This window comes from Grammomys surdaster, unplaced genomic scaffold, assembly GCF_004785775.1.
Source record: "Grammomys surdaster isolate TR1022 unplaced genomic scaffold, NIH_TR_1.0 170, whole genome shotgun sequence".
NCBI classification, from domain to species: Eukaryota; Metazoa; Chordata; class Mammalia; order Rodentia; family Muridae; genus Grammomys; species Grammomys surdaster.
The window spans coordinates 6,308,263-6,320,299 of NW_021604618.1; the positions used below are offsets into that span (position 1 = coordinate 6,308,263).

At 45.8% G+C, this 12,037-nt stretch overlaps 1 protein-coding gene across 1 annotated transcript in view; it reads right to left on the minus strand.

Moving 5' to 3' along the window:
* The window catches only part of Ldlrad3 (low density lipoprotein receptor class A domain containing 3), a 159,609-nt gene that overhangs the window by 102,910 nt on the left and 44,662 nt on the right, over nucleotides 1-12,037 (minus strand). The window contains exon 4 of the mRNA XM_028767047.1: nucleotides 3,805-3,939. Coding sequence (XP_028622880.1) covers nucleotides 3,805-3,939 — 135 coding nt within the window. The remainder of the gene's footprint in view (nucleotides 1-3,804; nucleotides 3,940-12,037) is intronic.

Consider the following 12,037-nt stretch of genomic DNA (forward strand, 5'->3'; position numbering starts at 1 on the left):
GGGAGGGAGGGAGGGAGGGAGGGAGGGACTAGTCAAACCATCCAGATCACATGACAAAGGGGTGGGATTACACACAGGCACAAGAGTCAGAGGTGCCCTCACTAGACACCAAAGCCACATTCAGGTAGCAGTTTCAAGGTCACCTGAATGGTGTTCACACCCATCATCTGCATGGCAACTGCTGCTATAGCTAAGACACACACGTCCTAGTTCCCAAGCAGAGGACAGTTACAGTGCTGCTGTCCCAAGATACCCTCTGACAGTACCCTACAGCAGGCGATGCTGTAAGTCAATGAAGCCCTCATAAAATGTGACCCCAACACAAAGTCTCTAATGCATCCCATACAGCATGCTGCAACACACTCTGATGGTCACCCCTGGCTCCCCGTTCCTCACAGAGGATCCACAGTGGGATGTAGGCTGGTTTCAACCTACTCAGAGGAGAAGAAAAGCATTTTGAACAACCCATATCCTTGCCTTGAAGTCATATTTATTCATTTCTTCTAAATAAACATTGTAAAACATCTTTCTTTTCCCACATCAACTGAAAGCAAAGGTTTTTTCAAAGGCTAGGAAGCCCAAGCGGTGAGCTGATGTGCAGAGTCACTGAGCCAAGTACCCAGTGCATTGTACCTGATGATAATCCCATGAGGCATGAGTTTACGTTATGTTTAGTCAAGACGCCTCTGAGATGCTTCAGGAAGACAATGCACGGAGTCCTGGTAGTTCACATTTAGAGCCTACAAAGTGGACTCTTGAGTACTCCACTCTCATTTGAACAGAGAGACATGCACCTTAGGAAGGAAGCAGAAACACAGGCTGGCCAAGGGGACTCACATCCAAGACTCTTATCTTGTGCTTACTGCGGGACATATTCCCATAGTCGTAATGACAGAAACTTCCTTATTGGACATATAACAGTACCGTTTTGCTTTCATAAACTGTGGCTCCTTTTACTCACATACTGAAACAAAGACATGATGTGATACCACACAGATTTTTCTCCCCATTTGCTAACATTTATGGAGCCCATTATGGGTAAGGCAGAGGGCACTAGGTAGGACCCCAGGGATAAGAAAGGAAACAAGGACACACCCTACACTCCTTGGTACCTAGGAAAGACTCCTGGCATAATGGTCACCACACATAGAGGTGTCACTCATTCTCTGATGTCATTTGGGTAGTGACTCACAAATCTGAGAGTATAGCCGAGACAGCTTAGGTCTCACCAAAACTTTTTTCTTTCTTTTTCGTTTCCTTTGGGTGGAGGGTGTGAGAAATAATTGCATCAACATGGCTCAAAGACTTTAATTTGATACAGAATGATTTCATACATGGCCTGGGGACGCAGGGTATCTCAGTTACTTTGCCTTTGCTGTGACAAAATGCCCTGACCAAAGCTACTTAAGAGAGGAAGGTTTGTTTTGGCTCACAGTCCCAGAGGGACTGGATCCGTCCAGTGGACTGACAATCTGAACGAGCCTCGACAGCAATGATGTCCGGAGGGCAGATGCAAAGCCTTCATCCACCACCAACTATTTCTAAATCTTTGTATCTATAAAAGTAGAACAGGGGGTGGGGGGAGCAGAATTTAAAAACACTAACTTCATCTAGCCTACAGAGGAACCAGCCATTCCTACAAAGGACAGACAACAACCTGGTCAGCAAAACGGCCCGGGAAACTGGAGAAGGGGCGTGACAAGCTCACAAACACACATAGAAGGTTAACACTGACCCAAACAAATCAATGTCCCTCACTTTGAGCTTAGATCTGAGGTCCTCTCATGAAACACTCAGGCACCACGAGTGAGACTAAGACACACAAGCACACCAGATACTGTGTAAGAAGCAGTCTTCACAGGAAAATCTCCTATACAGATAGTTACTCAACTCTGTGATAGCCATCCCCCATTAGTTTCCCACACTGGTTCTTCCTCAGCATATGTTTTCCTTTATAAAAATTTGACTTTGTAAAAGATAGCCATGCACAGAAGTTTCAATTTTCCTAGCTAAATAGTGAGCTCAAACTCTCTCTAAGGCTAGGGTAGGTTAGAGCAGTTGCGCTCAGACTTGTGCATTAGAACCCACCAGCATGGCATTAGAATCCAGTACTGGACCCAACCAAAGTGACTCGGCTGGTCTGCAGCGGGGGCCCCAGCACTGCTGCCATGTATCTCCATGCATGGCGGTGGGTGCTGCAGCTAGATGAAAGCCTATTCTTACTGAAGCACCAAGGAAGAAAACAGATAAGAAGGAAGTTTGCCAAAACAGAACCACTATTCGCCTCACTCAGCACTCCCCGCAGATTCTGGCAAAGCCTGTTCTGATGCACATTTACCTTTCCTATGGCCCTGTGGCGCACAGATGTTAGAGGTCATAATTCCTGCTTGGTCCACATCCACTGGTGATGTGAATATGGTCCATCTGCTCATCATTCATGCATTTGTAATGACACAATGAGCAGCAACCAAAGTAAGAGTCAGGACTTTGAAAATAACCTGTACTTGCCCTCTCAAAACTTCCCCTACCTACCTCCACTTCAAAACACATTGCAACCAGTCAAGCCTCTTGCTTGTCTTGTGGCTTTATTAAATCTACAAACATGACCATTCAGTAGAACACTGAATGACAAATGAACTCTACTGACAAGCAATAATATGGGTGAATTGTAGTCATAACACTATGAAGGGTAAGAAGTGGAGATCAATTCCAAATAAAAACGATTTGTTAACATTAGAAATACATGTTCTTCCGAATACCTTAAAATAGACATACATTTAGATCTTTTAACTTCTTGTAATCACTGAAGAAATACATGTTGGGAGTTGGGGGGTGTAGCTCAGTGGGCAGAATATTCACTATTCACTTAGCATGCATAAAGTCCAGGGTTTCATCCCTAGCACTAAGTAAAACCAGGCATAGGGCTTATGGTTGTAATCACAGCAGTGGGAAAGTAGGGCAAAAGGATCAGAAGTTCAAGGTCATTCTCTGGTGCGGCGGGCGGGGGGGGGGCGGGGGGGGGGGGAGGGGGGGAGGGAGGGAGGGAGACACATGTACTGAACAGGATCCTGTGAATTTTGACAGGAAGTGGGGACTTCATTCTCCAGTGTCCTTCCTCTTCCACCGTGCAGCTGCAGCCTTCAGTTTCCACAAAACAACCCCCAAATCAAGAGCTTTTATATGCACAGGCAGTTGACACAAGAGGGAACCAAGAAGTAAACAAACTCAGGGGGTCTGGGGGTGTTAGTGCGCTCCTCATAATCAGACAGCAATGACAGCATATGGGGAGGCTATCCTTTCATGACTAAGTTAGAAAAATGAGAAAGAAAAAAGCAAAACCCAGAACAGCTGCGACTGTGACTGAGCTGTCAGGGTAGAACTATCAGGCACAGCAGTGAAACCAAACAAAAAGATTGAGTCAGCTGTGTGGGGACATTCGGTCATGACCCGTGTAGGCTTCTCATTCTAAAGAACTCATCCTAAAGAGGGAATTTGATGGGGGAAGGGAACTCACATGACCCCCAACAACACAACTTGGGAAACCATAGCAATGCAGGAGGCATAATGCAACCGAGGATGAGCCCAGGAGAACCGTACAGGCATCATTTAACATGTGAAGGATATCAAAATCAAAATGGTAGGCACACGCTTCATCAGGACTGTGTAACACCCAGGATGAAGACAAGTACACAAATCACTGCGGTTGCTGTTTGGAGGAGGAAGTGTGTGCTGCCCCTGCTGGGTTGTATTGCTTTGTTGTTGTTGTTTGTTTTGTTTTTCTTGGTGGAGGAGAGCAGCACTTACCTAGAGAACTCTCGCAGCTCTCCTCGTCACTGTTGTCTTGACAGTTATTCTGCCCATCGCAGATGAAGCTCTTGTCAATGCACAGGCCATTCCTGCAGTGGTAGCGGGCTGTGGAGCAGAGCAGGGGGTTCGCTGCTGTGGGGAGAGAACAGAGTGGGTAAAAAGGGAGCCCAGCATATCCCCTTGAGGACCCAGGAGCCTTTTATAGTCAGAGAAACAGCATGGTCAGACTGTAGGGTTAGAGTCATAGCTCTCCGAACCCAGAGCCTGGCCAGTCCATAGACTTCACTTGTGGAGTCTAGAAGGGATGGATGGTGACAGAAGACACAGGAGAACACCAGACCCAGAAACAGCAGCTGGGCTGGAGACCTTCTGCCTCCAAGGAGGGGACCAGCTGATGAGACACATGAGTAACGAATCTTCTCTCTCCTTTAGTTTTTAAAAAATAGTGTATATACGTTGCATGCATGAGTACATATGTGTGTGTTTGTCTTTATTGTGTATGTGTGCTTCCATGTATGTGCATGTGGGGGTTGTGGCATGTGGGTAGAATCAACATCAGGTGTCTACTAGTTACTTTCCACCTTACATCTGAAGCACGGTCTCTCATTGGAACTGAAGCTTATCAGCCCCTCTGATGCCTTCTCTATAGAGCAGAGACCCTCATTCTTCCAGGCCCTCTAGCCTTCCAGTGGTCCTCATTTCTCCCTTGCCACCAAGCAGACCCTGAATTTATGCAGGGACTCTCTTGAGCAGCATCTTCATGGGGCAGCTGTTCACAGCCCTTTGAGGGAACTTAAAGGAACTGGGGTCTGTCCTTCAGGAAAGAGATGCCAACTGCACAGTACTGCATAGGCAGACACAGAACTGGTGAAGAGCATGGAGCAATCCCCCCAAGGACATGGCATTTACACAGTATAGTCTGTCTTGCTCTCCATCACATCCTGTTTCCAATCAGTGAAGTGGCTGAGTGGAAGTGTCCTCTAGTTACTGCATATAGTGGCTCACAACTCCAATCCTAGTACTCCGGTGGAAGAGGCAGGTGGATCTCTGAGAGTTCAAGCCAAGCAGGTCCATAGTGAGACCTTACCTAAAAATAGTCACCAATCCTAACCCTGACACTTCGTCACTGTGTAAACTTCAGCACGCCCTGTCACCTCTCCAAGCCTTGGCCACTTTCTCTGTAGCCAGGATCAACTCCATAATCTTATGAGACCCAGTGAGAACTAAACATGGTCAAATGCTCTACTATTAAAAACACACGGGACAAGAGCAGAACATAAAATCAGGTGTGGTGTGCTTCTAGGCTAAACACCAGTGCTATATGATTATAGCAGGCACATCCCATGATATCAATTCTCCTGATTACAGCATTAACCTCCGTATCAGGAAAGGAAATGTCCATGCTGAGTCTGACATGATGCAGAGACTGCCCGGATTAAAGGTGTGAGCCACCACACACAGCAGCTCGAGGCATTTCTACATAGCCACTTCACTAAAAACAGGGCCTGTCTTGTCCTCACTTCCCTGCAAAGGATTGGGTAATGAGGCAGACTTCCATACAAGTACGGATCTTCTGTGAGATTGTTCATGTCTGGTTCACTAGCTGTGTCATCTCCTAGCTATGCCTGTCCTGGTCCCCAGAACATGTGTCCAAGAGATGGAAGAACAGTAGTGATGATGAAATGGGCTGTCATGGACCTCCAGTAAGGAACTGTGCCAGCACCTACATTGCATATGGCAAGAGTGTACCTGAGTGGACATTAGGCCTAGCCCAGAGGCTCTGCATGGTAAAAGCCAAGTCAGACCCAGTGTCTCTCCATGGTCTCGGACTGTACAGTGTGAGCTGGAATCTGTCTGCTCCATTCCTCCCTGAGCTCTGTTGACATACTTGGACATTATGGTTCTGAGGTCTTGGTCAATTTCTAGCTATACAAACCTGAAGATGACAGATCGGTTTTCTCCTTTTCATTCAAGGTGGAAAGTTTAATTTGAAAGGTCAGAGGAACTAACAAGATTTAACAAGCTAGAGCTGAGTTTTAAAGATAAGGGACCACCAGTCATCTGGCCTGATAAAGGAAGGGTTAATTTAAATCACCGTGGGGTAGAGAATGGCTCAGTGTAATCAAACTGGAACCATGGTCTGGCCGCAGCCAAAACCCAAGTGGGAAATCCAAAACCACAAATCACATTTGATTTTTGTCCATGGCAACGCTTCAAACCCAGCTTTCTGCTCATCAGCATCCAGCACAGGGGCCTTCAGCGTCCCTGCACCCTAGTGGGTCTGTGTATCCAGAGCATCAGAACCAATCAACTCACTCAACTAGCCTGCAAGGGCAGGGAGTGTCATCTTCTTCACCTTCAGACTCAGAAGCTTTCAAACTGTTCCAAGGAAAATTAGTGTTGTGTGTGACTGTTTACCTGTATGTGCACAGACACACCACAAATCTGCGGATCTCTGTGTGTGTATGCTTGAAAATAAGACACAGGTTGATTTTAATGAATACAACCAACAGGGCCAGAAGCCAGAATATATAAAGAACTAACTTTGACAACCAAAAAGCAAAAGTCATCAAGGCAGAAAAACAGGCAAAGGACACACAAGTGCTCCCCATAAAAAAGGCTGCTAAATAGTCAGTAAACCTCACTGGTGAGATGACATCAGACCTAAGGTCCTAAAGTTGTTGATGCAGATGTGGAGGGAGAGGCTTTCTCCTGGATTCTGAAGGGAAAGCAATCAGTAGGCCCACCTTGGAAACCAGTTTATTAATAAGTAATGTCACCTCCTCCTCAAAAGAGACCTATAAACGAAACCACTACTGGGAAAAAATTAAGCACTGACCCAAATGGTCAAATCAGAGAGAGTTCTAACAATGAAATACTGTACAGCCTGGGTCAGGTTTTCCTGTAAAGAGCCACTTAGCTACATAATAGACATGTTGCTACCCATTTTGATTTTCAACTGTGTTATAATGATTTGCCTTGGCTATTATACTGATACTTCATAAACAAAGGGCACAGCTGTCTTCTAATAAAACTTTATCTACAAATAGTGAGCCATAAAATGCCAACAGCTGTTGTACAGCTGGAAAATAAATAAACTGGCATGAGGGTTCTTCCCTCTGGGTTCTAGGAGCCACAGAAACCTCTAACATTTGAGCCCACCCCACGCGGGGCAGAAAGACAGCGGGAAAGGACACTGAAAAGACTCCCCAAAGCCAGCAGCCAGCTAGCTAAAGCACATGTGGCTACATTCATGCCTAGGAAATGCTGGAAGCCTGAGAAGTGCTCTCAAGCCTCCACCCCTGGTGCCTCCTGTACCTCCGTTATTAATACAGGCCCCAACAAGCCCTGCCTTCCAGCTCCCAAGGCCAGAGCAAAGTGAGCGGGAGCTTGTTTGCCACTCGCTAGAAAAAAATACAAGAGAAGACAGAAAAAATAAAATAAAATTTAAAAGCTACTCCAAGAATTCCAGATGGAGAAAAACAGTTTTAAAACAGACCAGAAAGTTACAGAAGTAGAAAGCAAAGGCAATCCCACTGCATAGCTCAGTTGTTGTATTTTGTTTTGTTTTGTTTTTAAGTGTTCTTTAGAATGAGCCTGGGCTTCTATCAGAAAGGATAAATGGTGGTAAAGCTGAGATGCAGCAGGATCCCTGAGAAAACGCCTGCCAGTGCTGGTACCCACGCCATCAACGTGCAGTCTCTAGGCAGACTCGCTCACCAGGGAAGCCGATCCCCCCCCAAAGCTCCAGGAAACTCAAGTTTCCTTAAGTGTCTTTGAGATCTCTGCAGCCATTACTGTGCTTGGCACAAATACTGAGCGGCTAGTTCACAGATGGAGCAGGAGACAGTGTGTCCTACAGGATCCTATATTGTGGTATCTTTGAGCAATACTTAATGTACCCCAGATGTTTATGCTGTCTTTACCCTCACTAAGGCTACCAGCCATTGAATAGTGTGAAATTTTACTCAGTTAACTACATCGAGGAAAAGTGTGTCCTGTGGTATCTATTTCACTGGAGATGGAAAAAAATTGTTTGTGGCATCAGCTTCACAGCCAGAATTACAGAACTCAGAAGTTCCTTGGGAATAGTCACCATAAAAATGCTGGGGTTCTGATGCTCTGCTTCCTAGTCCACAGTACACAGGAAAGGCAGGTAGTCTCTTCCTGCCAGAGGAAGGGAACAGGTTCAGGGAGGCCGCTAAATAAACTGGCTGCCCCATTTTGGCCACGTTGGACAGAGTGGACCACAGTCATCCAAAAGCAACTGATAGGCTTCAACACAGGAACTGAAACCATCTGTCTCCAGCAGACAGGACCGAGGAAGTGTCCTCTAACTCATTTAAAGCTTCTCCTACTTCAAAACGGTCACATGTAAAACTGACATCACCTCCCACCCTAAGGTGGCTACTACTTATGGCCTCTGTGGGGACCCTTTCCTCCGCAGTTCCAATTTCCTTGTGATGTTTATGGTTGGGCTAAGTAGGGCATGCTAACACTTCCTCATGTCTTAGATGGGGTCTATGGTCTCCAGAAACCAGGGATGTTAAAACATCATCTTGTGGAACATGGTTCCCTCCATCCTCACGCACGGCTCCCTCTGTAGCTTGGAATATGCTCACTGCTTTGCCTGGGGCTTGTCTGCCAATAACTATAAGCTTTTATGTTCCTTTCCATCTGCTAGCAGGGCCTGTCCAGCACTCAGACTATCAGGCTTTGGCTCAGCAGCCCTCATTCCCATGCTCCAAGACAAGAAGACATGGTTATGTACACCTGTATTCTACAACAAGAACCTGTAAGAGGAAGAGCTGTTACTCTGGACAAACAAGCAAGAGGTAAAGAATGTTCCACCTGCCTTCCTCCCACCTCTACCGGTTTGGGGCATTTGGGGTTTTAATGCCCCCTCCCGAGATGTATCGTGGTCACTGGCAGGATTCAGGTATATGATTAAAGACAGTCTGTTTCCTTCTGCTTTGTAAAGGTTTCCCGCACATCAGTGCCTCCCATCCAGTACAAGGCAAGTCCTCGACTTCAGCCTTCACTTTTCTTTGTGGATGGTTCCCTCAACACCCCTTCTGGTAGTAAATATCTTTCTCCCAATGCCTCCTGGAGCCTTTCTCCTTGAATCTTTCCTCACCTCAAACAGTACACCTAATAGTGACAACCTTCTTCACCCCAACCTCTTCCTCATCCTGTGATAACTACTTCCATTAAAGATGTCACCAAGTTCCAGCCCTTAGGCATTAGCCTTGGATGGCTCTTCTATTTCTCTACCCTGCACAGGGTCCCGGCCTGCTGCTCCCAGCTGGATATCATTTGAAAAAAAAGGAGGTGTGTGTGCCTTGATTCTCCATCAACTGCCCAGCCCACAAACCCAGCCGGCCATCTTACTGCAGTGATTAAGAGTTGGGTCTGAAGTGGCCCTGGACTCAAATCTCAGCTCATCCACTCATTCGCCATATGGTCCCGAGCACTGAGAGAGCTATGTAACTTCTCTAACTCTGGATTTCCTTATCTACAGCATAAGGATAGAGACAAGGCCTGTTGTTCAAAGTTTGCACACATTAAATGAGCCAAAGCTGCAGAGGATGGAGACCAGCCTGTGACTCACAGGGACCGTTTAATACACACCTGTTGTAATTACTACTGATGGGAGATACTGCAGTAGTTGAGTTTGCCCTGGCGTTTAAACCACCTGAGTTAATATTTTAGTTTTGCCACTTGTCAATTATATAACCATGACAAGTTACTGAACCTTGTCTTGTCTCCATTTCACCCATGAGAGCATCCATGGAAAGCATGGCCACGCTGTAGAGATGCCATATACAGCTCACAAACTAACTCTGTGCAAAACTGGTTCATATGTCCTGGAAGTAGTCTAGTATGGCTTTCGGCTCTCACCCTGGGATGTCCTATGGGACTGTATTTTAAGTAGTAGCTATCCTCTGTGCCTCTCACCTTCCCAACAAACTGTGTGACAAGCCTTGAGGGGAGTGGTTTCCCCATCCCTGACTCCCACAGCACTCCCAACGACAGCTCTACATTGTTGGTATTTGTATGAAGACCCTTGAGTCAAGGATGCCAGCTGAAATCTCCACACCCAAGGCAGCACCTTGAATGCTGTCTGGCATCGTAACTAAAAACAGAGGATGAGAATCTGACAGAACAGTAGGACCTGGAGCTAATGTGCCAGGCAAGACCTGTATCTACCCTGCAAGCATATGTAAAACCCAAGAGGATGAAGAAGCCTTTGTATGTTAAGAATGGACTGCTATCCAAGTCTTCCTGTCTTCCCCATCTATCCCCTTGATTGGTTACTTGATTCGGTCACTCTGGTAGGCACTAATAACAAACTGAGTCCCTCTTCAGAAAGAGCTAACACTAGGTGGGTACCAAATCAATAGTGCATAAGATAAAGCCTGAGAAGTCTTGTCTAATATGTGCTAAGGTTGAATGTGACAAGGTATTTGGCCCTGGGTACATAGGTGTGGGCCACACAATACCGTGTCCTCTTGTGACTGTCACAGCAAAGCAGAGGAAGCCACACTGAACACAGAAGAGTGAAGCCGTGGACATATGGGTGCAGGGAGGAGTGGGTTGTCAGAGGATACTTAGTGCTGGCCCCTCTGAACGTGAGCTCTTTGAAGAAGGCCAAAGACAGAATGTGACAGTGACCCAGCGACAGCCTTGACAAGCCAGGTACATGTCCAAGAAAGCAGGTTCTGTGGGAGTCTTTAAGGAGTCTCAAGGATGTCACTTTGGAGCACTGGGGGAAGCTCTCCCACTGTGACTCTCAGCTCCCACAGTCTATATATAGAAAAGGTCTGGGTCCTCCAGGTTTACTCATGGGCTGACTGAGGAGACAAAAGGAGTCAGGCTGAGCTGCATGTAGACAGACAGGAGACAACTGGCTGGCTCTGCAGGACTCTGACAGGCTCTATGATCACACATACAGCCTGGCTAACACGTTCTGCCTCACTGGGAGACAGGCAGGAGGCCATCAAATGTGGGACAAATATAGTCCAGGACACCTGAAAGCAGCAGTAGAAGCAAACCACAGATATAACTTAATCTAATCTTTATAAACTATAATATGTGCTGCTAAAATATATGGATAAAAAAATAACCACTATTCTCAGACCTTAAAAATTAGCAGTGATGCCTTGATATCATCAAATGTCATATCACAATTTAAGATATCAATTATCTCAATATTTTTAAAGAATGGTTTTAGCTAGAGTCAGGGGAAAAAACAGTCTATACATGGCATTGGATTAATTCATCTCTGAAATCTTTTTCAGTGTACTGCCCCACCCCCCTGCTTTCCTCCATGTTTAACCTTAGAATTACTTTTGGATGAACCAGGGTCCTGAAGACTTACCTACATTCTGCATCTAGAAATTTGCCTCTATATAATGTTGTTATAATGTTATAACATATTCCTCTATCTACTAAATTTTCTGTAAACTGAACAATCAGATTTTAAAGGGTCATTTTAGGTATAGCTGGGATGGTTTTGGGAAAATCACCTCAATCTGATGATGTGTGCTCTGGTGACACCACATAGGAGGGCATAGAATTATCTTTTACTTTTTAAAAACTCAGTAGTTTTTTAAAACATAAGTTATTTATCATTATTTTTACTTTGTGTGTTTGCCTACATGTATGTATGTATGTGTACCACATGTTTGCCTGGTGCCTTCAGAGGCCAGAAGAGAGCATCAGATCTCCTGGAACTGGAGTCACAAAAGGTTGCGAGCCACCATGAGGGTTTCGAGAACTGAACCTGGGTCTCTGCAAAAGGAGCAAGTGCTCTTGCTGAGCCATCTCCAGCCCCCAGGGGTCTCTAGTGATGCCGCTTGGTTTCCTTTATGGGAGGTTCCTGAGCAGGTGATGCAGGAACCATGCATCATGCTGGCTCTTCCACCTAAGGCAGCTTTACAGCGTTGGCTGGGACATATGTAGCAGCCACTTTTAACACTCTGAGAAGTAATTTGAACATATCCATTGGGAAAGAAGACCAGAATTTAAACTATTAACAAAATGGTAGTGAGTTTTCAATTTTCAATTTTCCTTTCGCCTCTTAGGATTCTTAGGACACTGGAAAGCAGCCCCCAGCATGTTAAAGAGACAGAAGCAGAGGGATGAGTACCACCTTTGTAGGTGGATCCCACACTGCACACGTATGCAACTGTCCTCATCATGGATGCCCACACTGTACATGTGTGTA